Consider the following 25,375-nt stretch of genomic DNA (forward strand, 5'->3'; position numbering starts at 1 on the left):
ATAATTTTAATTTTGTATATTTTTTATTAGAAAAAATACCCCTGAATTCTCAATTACATTTTTTAGAAGAAAAAAATGGCTTAAAAGAAAAAAGAAAAACAGAGTTTACAACCTCCAACTATGTTAGTTGAAATACTTATGTTGGTCTTTTAGATTTAGGTAATAATTTTTGTTTAATTATTGACACGGAATTTTTGTTTAATTATCAGTAGCCCAACACTTGATCCTCAAGAACAAATCCTTGTGGTTCAAGAAGAAAGTCAGTCTCAATCTCTGGATATATGAGTTTTCCAATTTTTTGTCCAATTCTAATCATTCAACATTAACTCCTTTCTTATTTACCTTCATTAGAGTTCCTATTGCAATTGCTCTTCCAAGTTCTCTTGTGGAAGAGCTAAAACAACAAAAAACCTTTACCTCTGTCCCTTTGAAAATTCAAACAAAAGAAGCTTCTGTTAATGAGTAAGTTTTAATTAAAATACTTTTTTATTAGTTTTCATGCTATATAATAATATTTTCGGTTCATTATTAAACACATTACTATGTAATCCAGCTACCAGCTCCAAACTCAATAATAAGCTCTAGTAGAAACTTTAGAAAGGGAATCGAAGTAAGAAACTCCTCTTAATGTGTAAGTTTTACTTAAAATCTTTTTTATTATTTTTGATGCTATATAATAATAATTTCGGTTCATTATTAAACACTTTCCTGTGTAACTCCAACAGCAATCCCCTGAAGAAATTTCGGCAAGGCAATTGGAGCAAGAAACTCCTCTTAATGTGTAAGTTTTATTTAAAATCTTTTTTATTAGTTTTGATACTATATCATAATGCTTTTTGATTATTTTGAAAATTTTCTTCTGTCATCTTGCAGTTCTCCCCATCCTTAGCATTGGGAAGATGATGTACCTTCGTTCAGCCTTGACATAAGTCCACCGACCTCTTAACCAACAGTAACACAACTTGAAAACTTGGTAGAGGCGGTGATGGATGCTAGAGTGACAGCAGCATTGAAATATGCTGAGGAAACCAGTGTAGAGCCGAGTTTGAGTACCCCTGAAGGGTACAAGACTCTGGTGAAAGAAAAAGAAATAACAAAGAAGTTGAAGGAGAAATGTTATCAGTGGATGACGTAAATAAAGGTTAACAAAGAAGGGGCAACTAATGATTTTGAAATCGTATTCATGTTAGACCACAAAGCTTATTTAGGGGGGGTAGATGCCACTTTTTATCTCTGAATCCAAACAAGACGTAGAAAATACAGTAAAATTTTTAGCTAATACATTAACATTAATGATTTTCCTAAAAAAATTTATTCCCATATATCTAATAAATTTTTGTCCTATAGGTGGTCTCCACAATGTGTATGGTTCTCAACAACAGAAAATGTCGCAGATTTGATGAAGAAATATACTACGTGTTGACATATATTGTGGTAAGCCAAATTTTTTATTTCTTAAGTAATTTTGGTTCATTTCTTAGTTTAACTGAGGTCATTTAAATCCAGAAATGAATTTAATGTATTTTTGTTAATAATAGAGTCTTTATAACTGCTTGTTCAAATCTGAACTAATTTCGATTTATTTCTTAGTTTAATTGAGGTTCATTTGAATCCAAAAATGAATTCGATGTGTTTTTGTTGATGATTGAGTCTTTATCATAGCTTGTTCAAATCTGAACTAATTTCGGTTTATTTCTTAGTTTAATTGAGATTTATTTGAATCCAAAAATGAATTTGATGTGTTTTTATTGATAATTGAGTCTTTATGACTGCTTGTTCAAATCTGAACTAATTGTGGATTGGTGATGTTAAGAAGAAAGTTTTCCATGTGCTTGACCCCATCAAGAAAAAAGATATACATGAGGAAAGAATAGCTTTGAATAAATTTGTTGTAAATTATTTACATAATATATTTTGTTGTAAGTTATCTCTTATTTCTAGCCATTAGCAATCACTCCTTGTGCCTGATTGAGCATTGTTTGTGGGCTTAGTTTCGTTCAATTATTACCGAATTGAAGTGCACTTTTTGTTCCTTTTCAGGGCTTAATAGTATCCCAGATGAGGGTTTATGTTAGGCAAAACTTTTCGTGGACAACGAAGAGGGCGCAGATCAGCTAGCAACGCTCAACGAACATCATATAAATCTTTTTTTGCTATAGTACTATTATTAATATGTTTTACTATGCTTTTCTGTGTCTCTCCTATTAATCATATTTTACTTTCTTATTTCTTAGTTATGATTGCGAAATATATGTCATGAAATGGCTGAAAGCAATTGATCCCAAAAATATCAAAAATGGGAAATACAAATGTAAATACTGGAAACAGGTAAGCAATTTCTAAATTAATAAATTTTGGTTCATTTCTTATTTCATTTGTGTTCAAATTAAGTAATTTCTTTCAATTGAATTGTAGGAAGAAGTAGATACTTTCAAGTGGGAATATGGTCCAACCATTCTCTTAGACAAGGTAAATAAATTGAGAGACAAAGTCAATGAGGCATCTAAAGCCATAAGAATCCCAAAACCATCTGCTGCCCTCTCAAGTCCTTTTTGTAAATTCTCATATGGGGATATAAAAAGTAAATAGGTTCAATTTGTAATTAACACTAATTTGTAAAGAATATAAAGAGCCAAACACTTCTTTCACTCGTTGTAAATGTTAATGTATATATTTGAAAATCTTTTCTTAAATTCCTTTTGATTTATTTGTTGGAAATATCTGGGCTGTATTTAGATCACATTAATTTGAATGAATTTAGGTTCACACTGAATAGGTTGAATGTATTTATCAAACCTCAAGAGCGGCAAAAACATAAATAAACTGAAAAAATAACCTTTATTATCTGACTATTCAATTCCAGAAATACCTAAATTGTTTGCCACAACATAGTTGCAGAAGCTAATTTGAAAAACCAAAAAGTGACCATTCAATAAAACATAACATAAATCATAAATTAACCCTCATTATATGACTAGAACTCAAATGAATCAAAATTTAGTCATACATGAATCGAAATGAATTCTAATAAACACCTAAAATTGTTTACCACAACACAATTACAATAACTAGTTTGAAAAATCAAAATGTGACTATTCAATAAAAAATAACACAAATAAAATATTAACCCTCATTTTCATCAAAGAAAAAAACATTATATTAGCAAAATTTACTTTAATAAACACCAAAACTTCTCCCATCCTCTCCGGGATAATTCATATCATGTGCACAATAAAGGCTGGAGTTTGATTGAATCATTGATCCACCATCTAAAAAGTTCAACTGCAAAAAGAAATATATAATATATTAGCAAAATGCATAAATGCATTTTTCCTTAATTAAAAGCAAATCAATGTTACCTCACTTAGAGCTGGCTTTTTCTTTTTCTTTGTTGCATTTGCAATCCTTTTTTTCATATTTGATCTCAGTCTATTCTTGAGACATCCTCTTGTTCTAACATGTCGGAGACTTTGAAGGTCGTTAACGTCATTCAATGTAACGTCTTCGTGAGATAAGAACATTTACTTTTCTTTTCGCTTGATATTCTTGCATCTCAACCATGACATTATCAAAAGTCCAATGCAAAATTCTAGTAAACTACTTAGATTCTGTTGCAAATTTATAAATATTGTGTGAGCAAGACACCAAATCATCAAATCTCTTGCTTCTTGGCTCCAATAAAGGCTCGTCTTAGCTGCTCTTGATATGTGTGTGACTCCTCTTTACGTTCTTACTCCCGTGTTCCAATATATATTTCAGTGCCACTTTATCTACTCGCTCAAAACTTAAGACACTCAGAGAATGACGACACAATATACCCCTTGAGTCAAACAATAAGCACTGGCATTTTATTTCGCATGATATCACATCATATATAACAACAAACTTGTTGAACGTTGAGTTAGAAACCTGTTCTATAACTTCATATGTCGTATATCCTAGAACTGACTGTGTTGATCTTGTGATGTAATTCATCTTTCCTCTAAATTATGCTTAAACTTTCCTGAACTTCTTATTAGTATACAAATGCTGAAATTGAGCCTCTATTGATGATTTTGTTGCATACGGTATGATAGTATGAAAATCTGCAGCATCAAATTCTTTCTCTCTTTGCTCTCTGCTTCCTAGAAAATTATCATATTGCTTTACAAATTGAATCAATGAGCTATTACGTGTAATAAACTTGTTAAAAAAAGCATGTATTCTTTTGCTCCTTTGTGTGCTTCTCATCCCGGACCAAAAGTGGTGATCAAGATAAACTGGAATCCATAAATGACGATCTTCAAATAGCTCTGTAAATGAACCGAAATCAGACACAAAATGAACCGAAACTTATACCCATTTTCACCAAAAAATTAACAACATCAATTAATTCGAATGAAACATCGATTACCTAAAAGCCACTTATTGCCTCCAACACCATACTTCATGAGAAAATCATTCCAATTCCTCTCAAATACATCTTTTGTAAACGAGTTCCAAACAACATGACTCATCTCTTGTTTGATTTCTTCATGTCACTTGTAGCCATTTAATTTACTTGGGATCATCTTCATGATATGCTAAATGTACCACCGTACCGGTGAATTGTTGTTGGCATACAGCTCTCAATAGTCCTTTGCATCGATGCGTATTGATCGATAATAATCACTTTTGGTGCCTTTCCCCCCATGTAATGAAGCTAACATTCGATTAACCATTTGAATGAATGAATATCCTCATTTTTAATCAAAGCACATCCGAGAAGTGTCGACTGACCATGGTAATTCATACCCACAAAAGAACCAAAAACTAGATTGTACCTGCAAATGGACACCAACAGTTATGAACCGAAATTGGTTATACGTATGAATCGAATATTATATCATAATGAATCAATACCTGTTTGTGTTGTAAGTCGTATCAAATGAAACAACATCTCCAAAATACTCATAGGCAGCCCTACTTCTTGCATCAAACCAAAATGTATTTTTGATAGAGTGATCAACTTCAAGGTTAAGCTCACAAAAAGAAAGTTTGGTTCTTCTCTTTCATTCTTAATAAGAACTTCCCAAATTCTTTGACATCATCTTATTCGAAAATATTCCGTACTTCCCTTGTAATGTAATTTCTCACATATTTTTCAATAAAACTTAGTTCACGATGACCACCCACTGCTGCTACAAATGACTGATATGGTTTACTCGGTCTGATTTCAGCTTTCTTGTTATTTTCAATGGTACGATGCACAAATATGCTTGGCTCCCTGTGTTGTTTAAGCATCTCTGCTCGATCTAGACAGCAAATATGTGAATGATTCAGAACAACTTTAGAAATAATCAAAAGACTAACATCCTTCAATATATGTACATAAATCCTGGCTGGACAATTTATTCCAACTGAGGAATTTGTTTTTAGAGTTGGAGATATCTTGTGTAACACCCTACCACACAGAGCTTTACGCCTAAGACGTAAATCAGAGGTGGCGAGGTGCTACGACCTCTAAAAGTAAAAATACGTATATATATATATATATATATATATATATATATATATAACAAGGATAATATATCTAGGAGCCTTGAAAGAAAAGGATACGATCAAAACAAAACCAAAGATACAACGCTCATGAGAAACAGAAAGACAAAAAGCTTATACAGAAAATCAAGAGACAAATGTATATAAATAGTGTTCCAAAAGATAGTTACATAATCAAGATCTAGACTCGACCTGCAAAGTAAAGGCCGGCTAGAATATATACATATATATAAGTTATGTTCTATGCATATACATATACAACACTCTAAATACCAAATATCCCAGACGTATATCTTCGTGTCCCAAAAACCTCCAGCAAGCTCAACGTGGCATCTCACGTCCTGTATTTGAAAACAATAATATATATATATATATGTATATATGGAATAAGAACTGAGGGTTCTCAGTATGGTAAAGGTGCCCACATAGTTAATATAAAAGGCTCCGAAAAAGTTAGAGGCATTCCTAGAACTCCGATACTCAGATTTAAACTTAAAGATTATACTAAACCATAAGTTTTTGGTAATCTATTCAGGGATCCAAATTCTAATCTAACTATTCCCTTCCTGTCAACCCAACATTTCACTTTCTATCCCCTATAACCCTCTGAATTACCGGTAGAACAATCCTCGTCACTCCTCTACCAAACAAGGGATCTCTCAGTTGTAAACACATACAATATAGACAAGAAAAAACACAGATAGAATGCAGTTACATCAGGTAGAATATATAGCAGATAAGCATAGATAATCAACTAGGCAAACCCAAGTAATACACACTCAAATAATACAGACAAATGCATATGATGTATGCCTGCCTTACTGGTCGTGAGCTCACGTATCGGTTATTTTGCCAGAACCCGACACACCCGATAGCTAACTTGGATATCGTCTCTCTGACATGCCTCCACACTCTTGGGATATAGTGTCCGTCACACTCATGGGATATAGTGCCCGTCGCATTTTTAGGGATAAAGTGTTCCCACATTCTTGGGATATAGTGCCCGTCACGCTCTTGGGATATAGTGTCCGACACACTCATGGGATATAGTGCCGGACACACTTCCCAGGGTAAAGTGCTCCCACACTCTTGGGATATAGCGCCCATCACACTCTTGAGATATAGTGTCCGACACGCTCATGGGATATAGTGCTCGACACACTTTACAAACAGAGAGAAATACGATGCAACATAAATAGAACAGATCATACACAACCAGTACCACAAGAAAAAACGTAACTTAACATAATCATTCTTCAATCCACCTCATCATAGTCACATTCACTACCTATCAAGGATATAATGCCCAGTACCCTCTTGGAATATAGTGCCCGTCACACTTGTCAATCATAATCGTTATCCTCATCATCACTTTCAATCATTATATAATCATTCACATTCTTCTCATCATAACACCACCTCTCAACATTTATCACTCAAACACGTAATTCTCGTCATCACCATCACATATCTCATCAAGTCACTCATTCACTCTTTAAATCTCCTTTGATACCCATTTTATCTTTGTCAACATACCTACCCTTATTACATAATCTAAAACCTCGCTTTTGAACCTTAACGGAGTTTTCAAAAGTTTGGAAAACTTAAAAGAATAATTGATAGTTCAAAAATAGTGAATTTTCATTAAAACAGTCGGAGGTTTACAGGCTTGCTGGGAAGGTCAAATAGGAAAAAAAATAGAATTTTGTGTGAAAAACAAGGCTTGTGCATACGCATCATTGCTGTGCATACGCATGCACCAGAAGAACTTCCCATCCTGTGCGTATGCATCATAGTGTGCGTACGCACAATTCACAAAATTCTCAGGGTGTGCATACACACACCCCTCGTGCGTACGCACGAGCTAAAACTCACTCTCTGGTCCGTGTGCACACACACCAGAAATCCTGGTTTTCTGCAACTTAAGAAAAATTCAGTTTTCTATACCCAACTTCTGACGTCCATAATTTCCTCTACAAAACTCCGATTTCCACAAACTTTAAATCATTTTAAAGCCTTGAAATTATCTTTATTTTGGTAAAAATCCATTCAAATCCAAAGTCCGAAACTCAAGTTATGGACTGACGAAGTTGGTTAAAAATCATGTCTTTACAAAACTCAAAACCTCAAATTTTTCCAAAATTTTCAAATTAAAAACCAACCATATCTTAGCAAAAACCATCTCAATTATTCCCATGACTTCCAAACACTAAACCCCATCTTATCAATCACTTAATCACTCAAAATACAAAAGCTCCACCACTAATTCAACATCATTTTTATCACATACATACATACATACAATAAATACCTCATCTCCAACCATTTCACCATTAAATTCAACATCATACTCACTACATACATACACATATAATTTTATTTTTACACACTCTTCTATTTACTACACCATTCAATATGAACAACACTTCTCAACCAATTCATTCCACACTTTGCACTCCAAAATCTACTACTCAAAATCAAACAACACCAACAATCATCATCATTTTATACTCATCACAATCATACCCAAAACACATACAACTCCTTCATCCTTCATTCACAATTCATATACCACATACCCAATTTAATCAACAAATTCATTCGGTTCATCCTATCTTAAAGTCTTCTAACTTAAGTTTTCACGTGACAATAAACATTAACTACGAAAAACTAAAACCATACCTTGGCCGATTTCTCTCTAAGCTCAAAACGTCAAACTTCAAGCTTCAAAGACTCCAAATCAAATCCAATGATTCCAGCCACCAAAGGTTTATCCCAATAGCTCCAATTTACTAATTCAACTCCAATTCAACATAAACTCAAGCTAGTTCATATAGTTTACTCAAATTCGTACTAGGACACACCAAATTGGACAAACCACAATGGTTTATAGTTTTCTTATCTTACCCATTGATGATTGGGGCAAAACTCAATAATTATCTAGTGTTAGATTGTACCTAAACCACTAAAATCATCAAAATCACTCAAGATTCATACTAAAACGCGAATTTAGAAAGGGGAAATAAACTGGACATAATTTACAAAATTTCTTACCACTTTATTTAGATAGAAATGAAGAAGACTCTGAGACAAACACGTGGTCGCAAATGACTCGTCAATCGGAGTTTCAAATTGAAAGTTATGGTCGATGGAAGATTGAAGTGGAAGCGGATTTAGGGTTTTAGTTCCTCTCCTCAATATGCAGCGTGTTTCACTTAATGGAAGGGGGAGAGGGAGCTGAATGAAGCTTATATACATGGGTAAGTGTGTGGGCTTGGGCCCACTTGAGCCTGGTTTGCTCAATTTGGCCCGTTGGTCCAATTTTGGGCCAAAATTTTTAAAATTAGTGTCAAATTTTGTATTTTAATTATTTTTACTCTTCTAAATTATCAAATTTAATATCTTAATTTCTTTAAATAATAATTAATTTATTGGTTAATTATTTATAAATTTTTCGGAGTTTATATCTTGGATTTTCATTTTCCCTCTCTACTACATGTAATTAGTTGATTGTTAATTTCATCTTCCTTCTGAGTGGTGTTCCTTATTTTCGTAGAAAAACTAACAAGTTTGGAATAATTTTTGTAGAACTTTCTAGTTTCTTCGAGTGTCTTGAAAGTCATCCAAACTTTTAAGACAAATTGTTCATCGACAACACACCTGAACTTAGTGACGGATCCAGAAAATTTTATTAATGGGAGCAAAATATGTATAAGATGATAATAATTTTATAATTATATTTTATTATTATAAAATATAATTAATCTTCTAACTATTTAACTAATAAATTAAAATACCTATATAGTAATTTAAATAATAACATATAATTTAGAATTTTATTATTTTAAATTTGATATTTTGAAAAGGTTGAATAATTCTTTCATTGTTAATACAATTAAATATTTCTTTTTTTATATATATTACTAAATAAATATTTGAAATTCATGTCTTATAAAATTACGAAATTGACTCTTTATAATATTCATAATTAAATTTTTTTTAATTGATGTCGTTATTACTAAAAAAAACTAGAACTAACTTCAAAAGAAGAAACATCAATAGATATCCATATATTTGGATGTTACTTTTCATTTTAACTATTCTTTGTTGTTAGTTAATATTACTATATTTCAAAATTTAAATTACTAATAGATCTTATTATTCAATAATATTTAACCATGTAATAAAAAAATATATAATAATATAATTAAAAAATAAAATTTAAAATAATTGAATGAATTAAAAATATAAAAAGATAAAAATAAATCTTTAATTGAATAAAAAAATTAAAGAATGAAGTTAATGAGTCTTATTAGGAGACAGAGAGTCAAAAAAGAACAACAAAGGAAGAAAATTAAAATTTTAGAGAGCATACAAAAATTATACTTTTAGTACTTAAATTTAAATTACTGACTTAATTTTTAATTATTTTTTTATTATTATTTAATTATTTTTATAATCAATATGATATTATTATAAAATAGTGGGATCTTTTCTGTATAAATTATGAAAACAGAGATAGATTGAAAAAAATTATAGTGGGATCAAATTTATTTATTGAGCGGGGGTAAATAAATTTTTATCCCATATACTACATGTAATTCTATAAAATTTTAATGGGGACTATAAAATGAACTGAAATATTGTCATAACAAGACCATTGTGTAATAACCAATGAATCGAAACATATGCCTTCTATAAATTCAAATTTATAAACAACACTGATTTTAGCAAAGAAGGACGAAATTATTCATTATCACTTTATTCAATTGCATTCCATTCCATTCAATTCAAAATTGTTGAAGAATGAACCAAAATAATACCATAACAAGACCATTGTGTAAAAACAAATGAACTGAAAAGTGTCCATTATATGAATTCAAATTCAGAAACTCCTACATTCTAGAATGAACCGAAAATATTATCAAAACAAAATCATTGTATAATACCAAATGAACCGAAAATTGAACATTGATTTTATTACTTTATTCAATTGCATTCCATTCCATTCAATTCAAAAGTGTTGATGAATGAAACTAGATAAAATGAAGGGTGATCCAAACTTTGTCCACTTGATTCAATTCGAAAGAATAATTCAAATCGTTCTCGTTCAACTGATTTGAACTTGAATCATTTATTATTTTGATAATATGTTATTCAATTCAGAAGAATAATATGCTATTTAAATATAGATCGAAATCTAAAGAGAAAAAAAAGAAATTAGAAGAGAAACACAACGAAAACAAACAAAAACTGAAGAAAAATCAGAGAAGAACGAAAAAGTTTTATGTTAAAAAGGAAGCTTTACCTTGAAGAGATTTACGTTAAAAACCTATTATAAAAGCATAAAAGAAAAGGTGGCGCGACACATGAGAGAAAATAATATACATGGTTGAACTTGGTTAGAAAAATTACTTGAATGCAGAATATTATTGTAAATTTTAATTATCTTATAATTTTTTTAATAAAAAATATTTATCTTCTGATATTTCGTTGTCAATATATACAGCAAAAATCGCCAACAGCGAGCGAGTAGTAGCCCATGGTACTTCAAAATTTTTAAATTATATCTGTAATAAACAATAAAAAGAAGGTGCAAAATATTTTGTATTGCCATGATATATATATATATATATATTTGTTTTTGAGTTGCTTTATGAGCAAATAGCTAAGATTCATTCCCAAGTCCCAACAATTTTCAAAAGTAAATAGGTATAGGTGTCTAGATATATTCGTTTTGATTTACTTTGTCTTTTGTTTTAATTAGGCGATTGTTATGGTGTTTGAAAGATGGTATATAATTTATAAAATAATTAAAAATTAATATTTAATTTAAAAATATAAAATAAATCATTTTTAAATATTTAAAATTTGTTATAAAAAACAAGTTTAAAAAAAAGTTAAATACTAAATAATAAACACTATAAAATTAGCCTTTAATTTAACCTAATATTTTCAGCACGTGGCATGCATGAACCAATAATTCTAGGTCATGCATTATTCTTACTAGCAACGTAAATCTTCATTTATTATTACAAGATTAGCTACCCGAGTATTCTATAAACCATTTATCAAGTGTTCTTGTGCATGCCTCGGAAAAACTAGTTGACCATTTTAGAAACGATGAGTTAAAATTAATTAAGCTAATTAGTTTTAATTTAGAGAGTGTTAATTAAGTTGCATATACGTGGATGAGGAGCATGATCATTCACTTGATGAAGATAAGAAGATGAAAAGGGACGGAATAACTTAGCTAGCTAGCTAGAGAGTATGTAATAGATAGGTAGTAGTAGTGCACATGCATGCAGCTATTTTGGTCGGCACTACTAAATGAAACATGCAACCATATTAATTCTCCGGCCACACTCACGCACGCTCATGATGAATAGACAAAAAGTGATGATCCATCTATCTTAGGATAAGGTCTTCTAAAGCTGAATTACTTGACTCGCATACATACAATGTTTATCACGTGCCTAAATATTTGTATAGTGCTACTACTTCAGCGTGTGGTCTTTTGTCCAACTCCACCACTCACTATATGGTCAATTCAATTGCATTGGCAAGTAGTGTAACCATGCATATATACATGTGATCGAGAAAATTTCGGTGTCAGCTATTTTTATTTTAAAAATATTTGAAAAATAATAAAAATAATTTTAATTTAGTCTAAAATAAATGTATAATATTAAATGTAATAAGTATATAATTTTAAATATTATATACATAAAACTATAAATATTAAATAAATAAGATAATTTAAAATTATTATTTTTTTATTTATACTGGTTATTAACATTTTTAGTATGCATTGTATTTATATTAGCACTATTCTTTTGATACAAATAGACAAATTTTTTTTTACATTAATAAATTTATTAATTAATTATCGGCCAAAAATAATAAATTATAGTGGATATATAACACACCTTTTTAGTTTTATGTTTTCTAGTCATCACATCTTTTTAATTTACAGTTCTATCTCATTCATTTTTATTAGAGATATAACTATTAATATTATCTTTTTTTATCCACTTAATTTATAGAATGAGATGTTTTGTAATATAGTATCAGAGTTTATCCTGATTCCAAAAATTACCATCCCAAATCTCTTGCCATCAAGATCCATTTTTCAGACAAATACACAAGTTGCAGCCAAAATGCTGGTACCAATTATGTCTGCAAACACAACAAGCAACCACAGGTAGTTACTGCATGAGACGAAGCAGTGCCAGGGTTTGGGATTATTCGAGGTTACTGTACACATTTTAAACAAGGACGTTATTGGGTTTCAAGATCTATATTCGAAAAATTTAGAATTTAATTTTTAATAAATTTAAAAATTAAAAAAATAACACAAGATAAATAAAAAAATATTAAAAATATGACTATTATATTAATATTAATTTTTTTATTAGCTTAATATACTTTTGTAATGATTGATTTTATGATAGTTCTAAAGTATATTTCTTCATAATCATCATATCTATACTAAATAATTTATTAATTGAAAAAGTATAGAATATTAATATACTATTTGTTAATTTATTGTCAATAATAATTAATTATTATTATTTAAACACATATATAAAGAGGCACATTTAAGAAATACATTTATAAAGACATTTTTATTAGATATTATTATAAAAATGATATTTTATTAGACACATCCACAAAGATATTTTTATAGATCCATTAAATACAATCGTAAATAAAAGTTGGCAGAAATTGACAGAAATATTATTGATAACATAGCGAAATTGTTATTAATTATATGCGCGTGCACACACACGAGAAAGTTGTTTAATTAAAACCAAATCGAATTCAATGAATTGAAACTTAAAAATTTAAAATATTAATTTAATAAAGATGAAGCCAACATGCAAATAATCTCTCTTTCGAGAGTAACTTTATGCATTCTGGCCTAGCTTAATAAGATTCATTCTACTTATAATAATTAATTAATTATGAAATGGAAAACCAAACTAAAATATTAATATTTTTCTTGCCAACAAGATAATGATGATCTTCTACTCACTCCATTATTGAACGAAGTATGTAGTAAATGGTATTATTAAGAATTAAATTGAGAAATTAAAATTTAGGTTGCATTGCAAACGTTATACATGACGTCATACATCTGCATTCGAAAACACGCAAAGTAGTTTTCAACGTATCAAATTATAGAACCTACCTTTGAAGATGAAGAAAATATTCCTCTTTGGATTCATCTTTCTCTAACTATCAATGGCATGTACGTGAGTTTCACATATACATTTGATTTTGGTAGGAAAAGTTGAATTTCGGTTATAAATAACTTAGTTTGTGTTAGAATTATATTACCATACGTTACGTTTGAACTTGGAAGGCTGAAAATGGTAGTGAATGTAGTCATTTGTTCTCATCTTTCTATAATTGTGATTTCTTGTTGTAGCTAGTGAAGTAGCATTCTCAATTTGACAAAACTCACAACCATAAAATAGTTTTTTTTTTCTCTTAGCTTATTATGCTATGTATTTTATTAAAAGAACACGCAACAGATAGTTAGAATTTATATCCTTTTATTTGTTGGAAATATTTATAGCTATAATTCTTTTCTAATGCCTATAATATGATGGCAGCACGCAGCAGGGATTACAATGCCTTAATAAGTTATCGCCACAATAATCATTAGTTTATGACTATGAAGTACGGACACTGACTTGTCAACATTTATTGTGTGGGACCCATTTTGGATAAGATACTCGTCCAACACGTGTTTGTCGTATCCAATTATATTCTTATATTATGTATTGCAATAAATTTAAAAATAGTATATATTATTATTTATTAAAATAAAAAATATTTTAAATATTTTATATAATTAAAATAAAATATTAAAAATAATTAAAAAATTAATTTATTTTTTAATATTAATAAAATATTAAAATATTATTATTATTTTTCTAAAAAATTATATATATAGATGTTCTTATATCTTATAAAATTTTAAAATTCGTGTGTCAATATGTCCTATATCATATATCATATCGTGTCTATCGTGTCTAGTGTCCGTACATCATAGATTTATGCCATTATTTTATACTACAATTTGAAAAATTGAAGTTAGCTTATATAGCAAATATGACCCCCCACGCCAATAGCCCCTATATTCATTAACAAATGTGGTAAAAAAATTTAAAGATAACTCAATAAGATTATTTATTTGCATGTATTTTTAAAAGCATTTATAAAGATACTTTTTAAAATTAAAAATTAATATAAATTTATATATTAATAAATATTTGGTGAGTTCTACCCAACCCCCTCTAAATTAACATTTAAATTACCCTCTATGACATGGCACATGTTAATTGGATGTTTAGTTTTAGTTTAAGTTAATTTTTTTTTTGGTGACTAGTTTAAGTTAATTTAACCCAACAAGAGTTAACATCTTAATTAAAGTAGGACCATTTTATAATTAAATATTTTTTTAAGATGAATGATTAGATAATTTTTGTAAATATTAAAAAATAAATTTATATATTTTTATATTTTATAAAAAAAATAAATCCTAAATTTATATGTTTGCATCTTTAAGACAAGGGGCAGCCCAACCAGCCTTTCTCGTGAAAAATGAGAAAATAAACTGAGAAATTTAATTGAAATTGTACTTATGTTTCTTATGAATGATCAATATTGGGGGCAATTACAATCAGTTCTAACTTCGATATATGTGACAAAAATTAGTGAACATCTGCCTCGCTTTCTTTTCTTCCTTTCCTCTCTTTTTTTATACCAGAGAATGAACAGCGGATGGATGAAAGCACTGTATCAAATATGTGCACAGCGGCGGCGCTGCTTGTGACGACAGCAACGACGATGCTTTGGAGGTCAGTGATGGTACGACAAACGGAGAGAACGGGACACTCAGTGAGGCGGTTATACTCGAGTGGCACGACGACGGCGACGGAATGGAAGAGGAGCTACAGAAAAATTAGGGTTCATAATTTGGGGAAGAAGCAAAGATTCAGTTTTTAGTATTTTAGTAAATTATACAATTATCCATTTGGGTTATAATTTAATTTCAAAATAATTTAATCATAGTTAACATAACAACCAATTAAAGAATGACATGTCATAGAAGGTAATTTACATGTTATTATACGAAGGGTAGAGTAGAATTTACCTAAATATTTATATTTATATTTATTCTTACTCTTTATTATATTTATATTTTATTAAAGTCAATTTAAATACTGAAAGTAATTTTATTAAAAATAATTTCTATGGCGTGCTTTTTAAAAAGTTATTTTTATTTTATTTTATTATTGTATATAGTTGCTACAAGTTTTGAAAAACTGTCTTTTAAAAAATTAGGTTTAATAAGTTATTTTTAAAAATTCAAAACTTTACCAACTAATTCTCTATTCATATCGTCACATCTTAATATATATTATGTCAAAAAGGTGTCAGGGTCTTAGAGAAGATGAAAGTCATCATATTTGAGTAGGGAAGTGAAGGAGCTAGCGACGCAATAAAAGATAGAAAGGAAAGAGTAAGAGGACTTTAAGTTGTGTCACCGACACAGAAAATGGTGGAAGGAGTGATATACTTGCAAAGGTGAAAAAAGATGAGGGAAAGAGTGGAGTTAGTAAGACCAAAGAGGGGAAGAATAGAGGATAAATTAGATTAAAATTAAGAGAAATAAGAAAATAAAAACAAAATTGTCATAAAAATTAGTTGAATAATTTGTATATGTATGAAAAGATGTGAAAATACAGAAAAATGAGTAAAATATTAGTTATTTGCAAAACAAGTGAATTTGATTTTTCTTTTCTTATTTTTAAAAAAGTGAATTGCCAAAGTGAATCACACTTTAATTTATTTTTTACTTTTAAAAAAATAAATTATTTGGGGTGAATTCTTTTTTTTTTTTTTTATAATTTCAATACTCAAAAGTGAATTAAAAAATTGTTGGGTGATAAATCATAGTTTGGATAAATTGCTTAGATATTTTATTAGTTGTACTGTATGTGCATTAAGAATTCGCTCATGCGCATTCACTTTTTGCAAAATGCCCACTAAACTTTTTATTTTACGAAAAGCTCCCAGTCGATTGCTTTTAAGAAAATGTCTTTCATATTGGCCAAAATCACTATGAAGCACAATAAATATGCAAATGACGCATTAATATTTGAGGATGAACAGGAAGGAGGATTTCAAAAATTGTCACTAACACAGAAAGTGGTGGACGAAGAAATCGTATGCTTGCAACGGTGAAGAAAGATGAGGAAGAGAACAAGCACGAGGAAGGAGTAGAGTTAATAAGACCAAATTAAAGAGGGAAAGATTAGGGAGAGAAATTAGGTTACCATTAAGAAGGATAAGAAAATAAGAACAATATTGTTATAAAAATTGTTATAAACTCTTTTGTGTTTTAACTTTTTAGAGAGATATTGTATACATATATTTTGTGTATATTTATGTCTCAGTGAGTCTGTAATTTTATTTTATTTTTATCTTAGTAACTAAATAATAAACATAAATATATAAAGCAGATACTACCTAAATGAACTCTCTTAAAAGAGATGAATAATTTGTATATGCATAAAAAATTTAAAAATGCCAAAAATAATGAGAAAAATGTTGGCGATTTTAAAAAAAAGAATTTTCCAAAGCGAATTACATTTTAATTTAAATTATTAAGGGTGAATTATAATTTTTTTAATTCCAACACTTAGAAGTGAATTGAAAAAATGCTAGGTGATAATTTATATTTTGGATAAATTGTTTAGATATTTTATTATTGGTACTATATATGCACTAAGAATTTGCTCATGTGCATTCACTCTTTGCAAAATGCCCAAACTTTTTATTTTACAAAAAGCTCGATAGATTGCTTTTAAGATAATGCCTTTCATATTGGTGAAAATCACTATGAAGCACAATAAATATGCAAAGGGATAAGAACGGTTTAGATTCTTAAGATTTAAAGTTAAAATCGAAATCGTTCTTAAATTTTTTTTTTTTATTAAAAATGTCTCTAATCTTATATTTAATATGAGTAAATAATTAAATTAATCTCTAAAAAATTATGCAATCTTTATTTTGGTTTTTTAAAATTTTTTTAATTAAATTTATTTCTAAATTTTTTTAGTTAATTACGTTAGTCATTTGGGAAGGTTGTAGAAGGTTTAGAGAATGAGGGGTTGAATCTATTATTTTTTTTTTACATTAATGAAATAAGCCTTTACTTATAAGCTTTCACTTAGATTCTATTTGAATTGTGCAGCGAAAACTTTATGAGACAATTTCGTTTTGTCTCATAAATATTAGAAAACAGAACATAAAAAAAAGAGAAGATGAATGATATCAGCATGTATCCTGATTCAGTTGCTTTATGCAATGCAACCTACATCCAATCTCTACCATAATAGTGGTGAAATTTCCACTATAGTTAAAGTATTACATACACCAATTTCATAGGATTGACACAATCCTTTCCCTCTCAAGTTCTATCCTAACTTGACTTGATTATGCTAATACCTAACTTTCTACTCTAAGTGCTAACCCAACTTAGAAAGGGGTATCTCACTGGTGCAAGACACAAGACATTTGAAACGACCAAAAGAAATCTGAAATCACTCTAGACTTTTCTCTCAAAGTGTTTCACTCAACCTTTTATCACTCATAGGCTTTTTTTTATTTCTCACATTCAGCCTTTTTTCACTCAAGAAATTACAGAAAAATATACATTGAAAATAAAATTACAAACTGTAAAATATGAAGGAGATTGATGCTTCAACAGCCTCTGTTGCTACGAGTTGAACCGGGTTGTGCAAACACTAATCAAATTCTTCATCTTGGCGGAATGCTTCTTTCTTTAGATAGCACTGTCCAAAACGTTGAACCTTCTCAGGAAGCTCTCAATGAAACTCAGACTCTGGTTCTTTCTCCTTGTCTTCAAAAATTGAAAATCTTTCTTTTGTATCTCTTTCCAAGTTACTGAGCTGCTCTCCTCAGAGTCAACTCCTCGAACTGTGTGCTACCAACTTCGCCTTTCACTATCTTCTATTAATTCCTAAATTAGAAATTTTGGAACAGATCCTTTTTGCTTGACCGAATGCCTCAGAACAGCAAAGATAAAAGTTGGTCAATGGTAAACCCAGTTCTGAACCCTTGAGCTAGAGCTTTGTCTCCAAGAAACAATTTTGGCTATTGATTTACAGCAGTGATTATCAAAAATCACTTTCTCCATTTATCCCAAATTGGAATAGCAGAGAGTTGGAGAAGGAGTGAAAAAAGTAAATTGCATGCAAATGGAAATAAATCACCTTTAACTTTTGACTTAGCTTGAAATAGTTGATTTGGGTGATTAGACCTTTGCCTTTTGGATTAAGCTTTCTCTTTCTTTCTTCTATGGTGAATGAATGAAGAACGGAGCTCTCTCTTTCTTTTCTCTGACCGAAGCAGATGTGAAGAACTTGGAAGGCATCAGCTTGAGTGAAGTACTTGGGCTTGGATTTTGTTCACTTACCTTTCAGCCCATGAGATTCCTTTGTCATTTTTTATTTGGGCTTTGTTTGTAAATGTTGCCTACAAGAGCAGATTCAGTTTCTTTGTTCCATTTTGGGCTGTCGCTATGTTTACTAATTGTGGCATGCAATACTAATCAAATACAATCAAGACTAATTGGGTATTTAACCCAATAAAATAATATTTGTCATCATTAATTAAGTTAGTTAATTTCTTAACTCAACAATTTGTTTATTTTTTAACTAACACAGTTAAAAAAAACTAATGTGGCCCGTTAAATACCATCTAAGCAACACTTGTCTATTTCATTTAACAATCCCAATTAAAACTTTTAAAATTAGATCAAATTAGTCCCCAAAACCCTAAAATTCTCTGCATTTTGTGATGGAGACAACAATGCAGCTACTCAAAAATCAACAAACAAACATATATTATGGAAAAATTCATCCCATAATGGAAAATGAATAGTCACTCATGAAAAAGTTGACAATAATTTCCAAAGCCCCAAGAAATTGTTTTCCAAATCTCAAAAGTAAGTTTCGGGGAAGCAAAAGAGGGATAAACCAACAATTTACAGTGTCTTCTAACTATAATTTCAATGGATACAAGAGACCTGGATCCCATAACTTTAGCAACCCATTACAAATATTACCAATCTTATCTCAAAATTTTTCTATTAAACTCAAAACAATTGAAAATATGCCAAATTTAATACTTGCCTTCGAAATCAAAACCTCTAACCAAAATAAAAACTAATACATTGCACGAATAAAATGGTGAACTAACCGAAACAAAAATATGTCAAATTTAATATACACTTTTGACCCAAGAAATCAACAACCACCAACACACAGAAGCAGAGAAAGAAGCTTCTTATTCAGATGATGCATGTCCTTCTATGTGAGAAGTCTAACAGGAACATGGCCTTGCTTGACGATTACGAGGCCGACGAGCTTGACTAGGAATTTGACCCCAATCACCAAAGCTTTATGTGCGGTTGTTCGCGTCGTCACTGTGTGCCAAGCCGGATCTAGATCTCACTGGTAAACTTGCAAATATACCCAACAAACTACAACAAATGATGAGGATCAAAGGTTCTTCATCTTCTTTTTGCGAAGGTGAAACGTCAAGGTAGAGAGAAACAGAGACAATGGTTTGGCTGAGAGTGAAGTGAAGTAAGTTTGTGATGTGTACAACTGAACCAAGCATTGTTTTATTTCTTTAAATGACGTCATTTAAAGTCTCAGATCCTCACCCTAAAAACAAGGTCGTTTTATGTGCTAACATGCCAGGTCAGCTACTGTTAACCACGTTAGCAAGAAAAGTGATGGAATGACTAAAGTGATTAACTAAAAATCTTTCAACGACGAATTTGATTTAAAAAATATTCTGAGGCACCTAAATGAAAATCGCATAATCTTTCATAGACCAATTTGACTATTTACTCTATTTAATATTAAAATCATTCTTTTAGACAGATTTATCCTTCATGAATCTCATCTTTAAAGAACTCTGAACACTATTATCATCACCATCAATGCTGCATTTCTATTTCCTATTTTGTCACCCCCACTGTATACCCAACCACACTCGCCAACATTATGGCCTTCTCTTCCACTATAAACACCAACATCTTCTCATCATCATTAGAAAAGGAATTCAAATCCATAGGATCAATGGTCGAATAAGCCAGAAATTTCTCTTTGTTTAACACTGCACATCAATTTTTAGCATTCAATCATATGAAGACTAAAAATAAAAAAGAAATAATAAATCAAATAATATACAAGACCATATAACAAACATGAAAAAAAAATTGTATATTTTTAAAGATATATAAAACAAATCAATTGAATAACAAAAACCAAATAATAAAGTGCATAAGCTACATCTACAAAGGCTCCATCCACACCTTCATCAATAATTTTAATGCCATAATCAGCACAAAGAACTATTGGAAAGCAAGAGTACACATCTTCAAACCAACTGCGCATTCTCAAGTAGATCAGCAAACAACCTCCAGTCTTTTGGATTAACATCGAAATGGCCGCCGAAATTCGACAATATAATCTGACTGAGGTACCCAATTCCATCCTTGAGAACCCAATTAATGGCAGCAGCAGTGGGAATCACACCTTTTTTAACCCAACAGCATAAAGCAATGAGTGAGTTTCCAGCACTCCACTAACCTGGCTTGCAACACCCTGAACTACTCTTCATAGAGAATACTCCAAGTAATCGCTGGTTACACTTGTAGAATCGTTGAAATTATTAGGCATTAGCTTTACCCACTTGCCACCTTTCACTTCCCAAAGAGACTCTGAGAATGCTTTGTCCTCGGAAGCCAAATCTCTCGCCTTTGCGAGGAGAAGGAGCACAAAGCTGAAGAGACAAGTAAGGAGAAGAAAAGGGTATGGTGTAGTTTGATGGCGAACAAGAGTGTCCGAGTCAAAATGGTGTTTTTGTCATTCAAAATTTAGTATTTAAAATAATGATTTTTTAATACTAAATATAACTTTAAAATCATTTTGAACGCAAAAAAATATTAAGAATGATTTCGATTTTAATCTTAAATTTTAGGGACTAAAATAATGTTTATTTCAGATACCAAATGATGCACTGCCGTCAGAAAAGACGGAAGACATCGTATTTTAGTAGGAAGGAAAAAGACTTGGAGGCACAATAAAAAATGAAAAAGAAGAAGTAAGAGAGTCTTAAGTTATTGCCATATAAAAAATAGTGAAGGAGTAATATGTTTGTATAGACGAACAAAGATGAAGAAGAGAACAAGTACGGAAAAAAAAAGTAGAGTTAGTAAGACTAAAGAAAAAAAGATTACAGAGAGAAATTAGGTTACTAAGAGAGAAGAAAATAAAAATAAAATTATTATAAAAATTAGTGTTAATATTAATTCTTGTGTGTTTTAATTTTCTATAGAAACACTAAATACATATATTTTATGTATCTATATACGTGTGTATTCATAATTTTTTTTATGTTAGCAATTAACAATGAACATGGATATATAAAATAGACACTGTGTAAGAACTGCAACTAATCAACCGGTTAATTAAGTGATTAATTAGTCAAATTAGATTCCGAAAAGTTAGAATGAGAATTTGAGGATTTAAGTATGATTTTTGGACTCAGTGGGTCTTTCTGAGTCAGAAAATATGCTTTCTGCGAAAAAGCGTAAAAAACTATGAACCGATAATTGAATCAGTTGAACCAGTTCAAGTCTGCCTGGTACCGCACGAGAAAAAGTAAAAACCGTCAAAAACCTTAGAAAAATATTAGAAATTGAAAACCAGGTGTTAATTTTAAAGGTTTGGCCCGAAGTTGGGCCAAACGGGCTAAAAATGCTAACGGGTTAGACCGGGCCCAAGTTGGGCCCAAGCCCAACATATATAAGGGTTCATTTAATGAACCCATGCAGCCACAACACCATTAAACACACACACACACACACACACACTCTGGAAAAGAAAGGGGAGAAGAGGAAGAAGAAAACACTATTCACTTCAATCTTCTTTTCGCGATATCCTGAGCTATAGAGCTCCGATCGCCGCACCATTTGCGGCTACGCGTTTCTTGTGATAAGCTTTACAAAACCCACCCAAGAAAGTAGTAAGATAACCAAAAAATCCTCTCAGTTCTTCTCTCCAAAATTTCGGGTAATTAGGGCTTTGGGTTAAATGAGTTTTTGTGATTTTGGATGTTTAGGTTTACTCTAATCCTTGCTTAGCATTGGATTGTTGCTATCAAATCTGTTGGAAAAGGTAAGAGTCACTAAAACCTTGTGATTTTATGTTTAAATAGAACCCTAGGTTGATTTGTGGTGATTTATATGTATATAGCTTGATTATTGTGAGTTTGGAGCTTGTTGGTGCTTGTTGGAGTTGCATTGGTGGTTGGATTTTGGTTGAAAGCTCATTTGGTGCTCAATTTTGAGTTTTGGACATATAGGAGATTGGCCAAGGTATGGTTTTAGTTTCCTCTATGTAGTATATAATATCCATGGACACTTAGACTAGTGACCTATAGGATAGGTTTGGAAATTGTATGTTGTTGATGATTGTTTGTGTTGATGAGGTATAATGAGTTGATGTGTTGTTGTGATTCAATGATGAATTTGAAATATAATAGATTTAGATGAATGATTATTGTTAATTATGAATAGGAAGCATGGTTGAGTTGATGATGAGAATTGGTAGTGAGATAATAATGATTAGTGGATATGTTGTATATGTGATAATTGAGGTTGGAAATAATGAAATGTGAAATAAATTGTGGTATGATTGGTGTGATATGATCCAAAAGGTAAATTTTGATGAAAAAGGGACTTTGGAATGGTTTGGTATTGTTTTGGTTGGTTTGAGATATGAAAGTTGAAAAAAATTGGTCATTTGGGAACTTTTGGTAAAAATAAATTTTTGGTAAAATTTATTTGATCATAACTTTTGCCTCAGTTTTCAAAATTTGATGAGATTTATTTGGAATTAAAGATCTTTGAAAACCCTTTAAATTGATATATAGTTTGAAAAATTTGGAATTTTGTAGAGGAAGTTATGATCATTCAAAGTTGGTGTTAAAAATCTAAAATTCTACAAAGTGGCAGAATTTCAGGAGTTCTGATATGTGCGCACGCACAGCCTCGTGCGAACGCACAACCCTGTGAAAATCTTCTTCTGTGTGGACGCATAGACCTGTGCGCACGCACAGGAAGGAAAGGACTCTCTGCTTGCAACGTTAGCACAGCTTGTGCGCGCCCATATCAATGAAGAATTACGACCTGTGCGTACGCACAGCCCCGTGCGCACACACAAGTCGGGAAGGGTCGTCTGTTGGGGGAGCTAGCACATCCTGTGCGAGTGAACAGACCTTACAAGTTTTAGTACCTGTGTGTACGCACAGCCCTGTGCGTACGCACACTTTAAAAATCTTCCTGGGCGTGCACACGCACACCCCTGTGTGGACGCACACGCCCTGTTTCACAAATTAAATTTTGTTTTCAACTATTTCACCTTTCCAACAAGGTCGTAAGCTTTTATAACACCATTTCTAGGCTTTTGGGCTAAATGTTTTAGTATGGGAATAAGGGAATTAAGCTAAGGATTTTAGTTGATGATTATTATGAAAAACTAGAAAATGGAGGTTTAGGTTTCTGGTGTACTAGGGATGTGTTTGGGGCAATGAGAAAAAAAAAGAATGGAGATGTTGGCTTGAAAGTGGATGAGATGGGTCGAGGACTCGGAATGAGGTGTTGGATCCATGGCATATTGAAAACATTTTCAGAAAACCACTGATGTATCATTTGATATTGAGAATATGAGACGCTATGCGCCCGGCAGGGGCTGCGGTTGGATCCCGCCTATCGAGGTAGTGGCAGCAGCGTAAAGGCGGTGGTTCGTCCCGCTTGCGCTTAGATGCGAGGTCGGTGGCAAGAGTATCCCGCTCGCATCCCTTCAGATCAATAGAGCGTGCAAGCGCCGATACCAGGACAGTGATCCAAGCACTATATCTCGGGAGTTCCCAAATGAGGATTCCGAAGGGCGACATCTCCATGGAGATGTGTCAGGTTGGCAATTGAACCGACAATGTGATATCACAGCCAGTAGGACAGGCATTCATCATAGGCATTTTCTATCTGTTTGTGTGCTTTGCCTATTTGATATGGCTTGTCTATTTGTATAACATGCCGAATTGCTATTTCAATTATTTGCCTTATATGTTTCTACTGGGATTGAGGAGGTTCGGAAGGCGATGGCGATGGGATCGCATGGAGGATCGGTTGGTGAAGGCTGTGGGACAGCGGTGTTTGGTTAGAGTAGAAATCCCTTAAAATAGATTACCCGGTTTATTTATGTTAAGGTTTATATAATCATGCTTATTTGTTTTAGAATGCTTTAAGTTTGAATCTGGTGATGGGCATGGAGCTTAGGATTGCCTTTGGCGTCCCGAGGTCTTATATCCTATATCACTGGACACTATTACCATACTGAAAACCTCCGGTTCTCATACCATATTTCTGTTGTATTTTTCAGATGCAGGTCACAACCCACCTCGGTGAGTTGTCTGGTTGGTGACAGAAGTGGAGGATCCGGATATATCTTTTGAGGCTTTTAGCTTATTTTGTATATGTCTCTCACACTTGTATTTTGCTTTGCCTAGAGGCTTGTGTATTGAGAGAACAAAACCTGTATAGGCTATTTTTATTGTCTGGTTATGTATATCTGTATATGGCTAACCAGCTTAAACTCTACGAGCCGTGGCTAGTTTCCTATGATATTATATATATACTTATCTTTTGTTGTATCCCATCTGTTTCTTGTGTTTTAAG

At 31.4% G+C, this 25,375-nt stretch overlaps 1 protein-coding gene across 1 annotated transcript; it reads right to left on the reverse strand.

Moving 5' to 3' along the window:
- Positions 1–3,993: 3,993 nt before the first annotated feature.
- Positions 3,994–21,680, reverse strand: LOC148554775 (uncharacterized). Its single transcript, XM_088490490.1, has 7 exons — positions 21,644–21,680; positions 21,019–21,170; positions 15,296–15,482; positions 10,581–10,654; positions 8,997–9,182; positions 4,394–4,481; positions 3,994–4,292 (listed from the first exon to the last, which is right to left on the reverse strand). The coding sequence occupies exons 1-7, from the start codon at positions 21,678–21,680 to the stop codon at positions 3,994–3,996; spliced, it is 1,023 nt and encodes a 340-aa protein (XP_088346616.1).
- Between the last annotated feature and the right edge of the window lie 3,695 nt (positions 21,681–25,375).

Source organism: Arachis ipaensis, chromosome B6 (genome assembly GCF_059453495.1).
Source record: "Arachis ipaensis isolate K30076 ecotype BB chromosome B6, ASM5945349v1, whole genome shotgun sequence".
Classification (NCBI taxonomy): Eukaryota; Viridiplantae; Streptophyta; class Magnoliopsida; order Fabales; family Fabaceae; genus Arachis; species Arachis ipaensis.

What these genes read in the sequence shown, in the direction of transcription:
- LOC148554775 (XM_088490490.1), bottom strand. Translation starts at nt 21,680, where the DNA reads ATGTCTTCCGTCTTTTCTGACGGCAGTGCATCATTTG. An exon ending in TGACGGCAGTGCATCATTTG is followed by an intron (nt 21,171 to 21,643) that starts GTATCTGAAATA and finishes GGGTTAAAAAAG; the next exon opens with GTGTGATTCCCACTGCTGCT. An exon ending in AATTGAATCAAGTGGACAAA is followed by an intron (nt 9,183 to 10,580) that starts GTTTGGATCACC and finishes TCCGTCACTAAG; the next exon opens with TTCAGGTGTGTTGTCGATGA.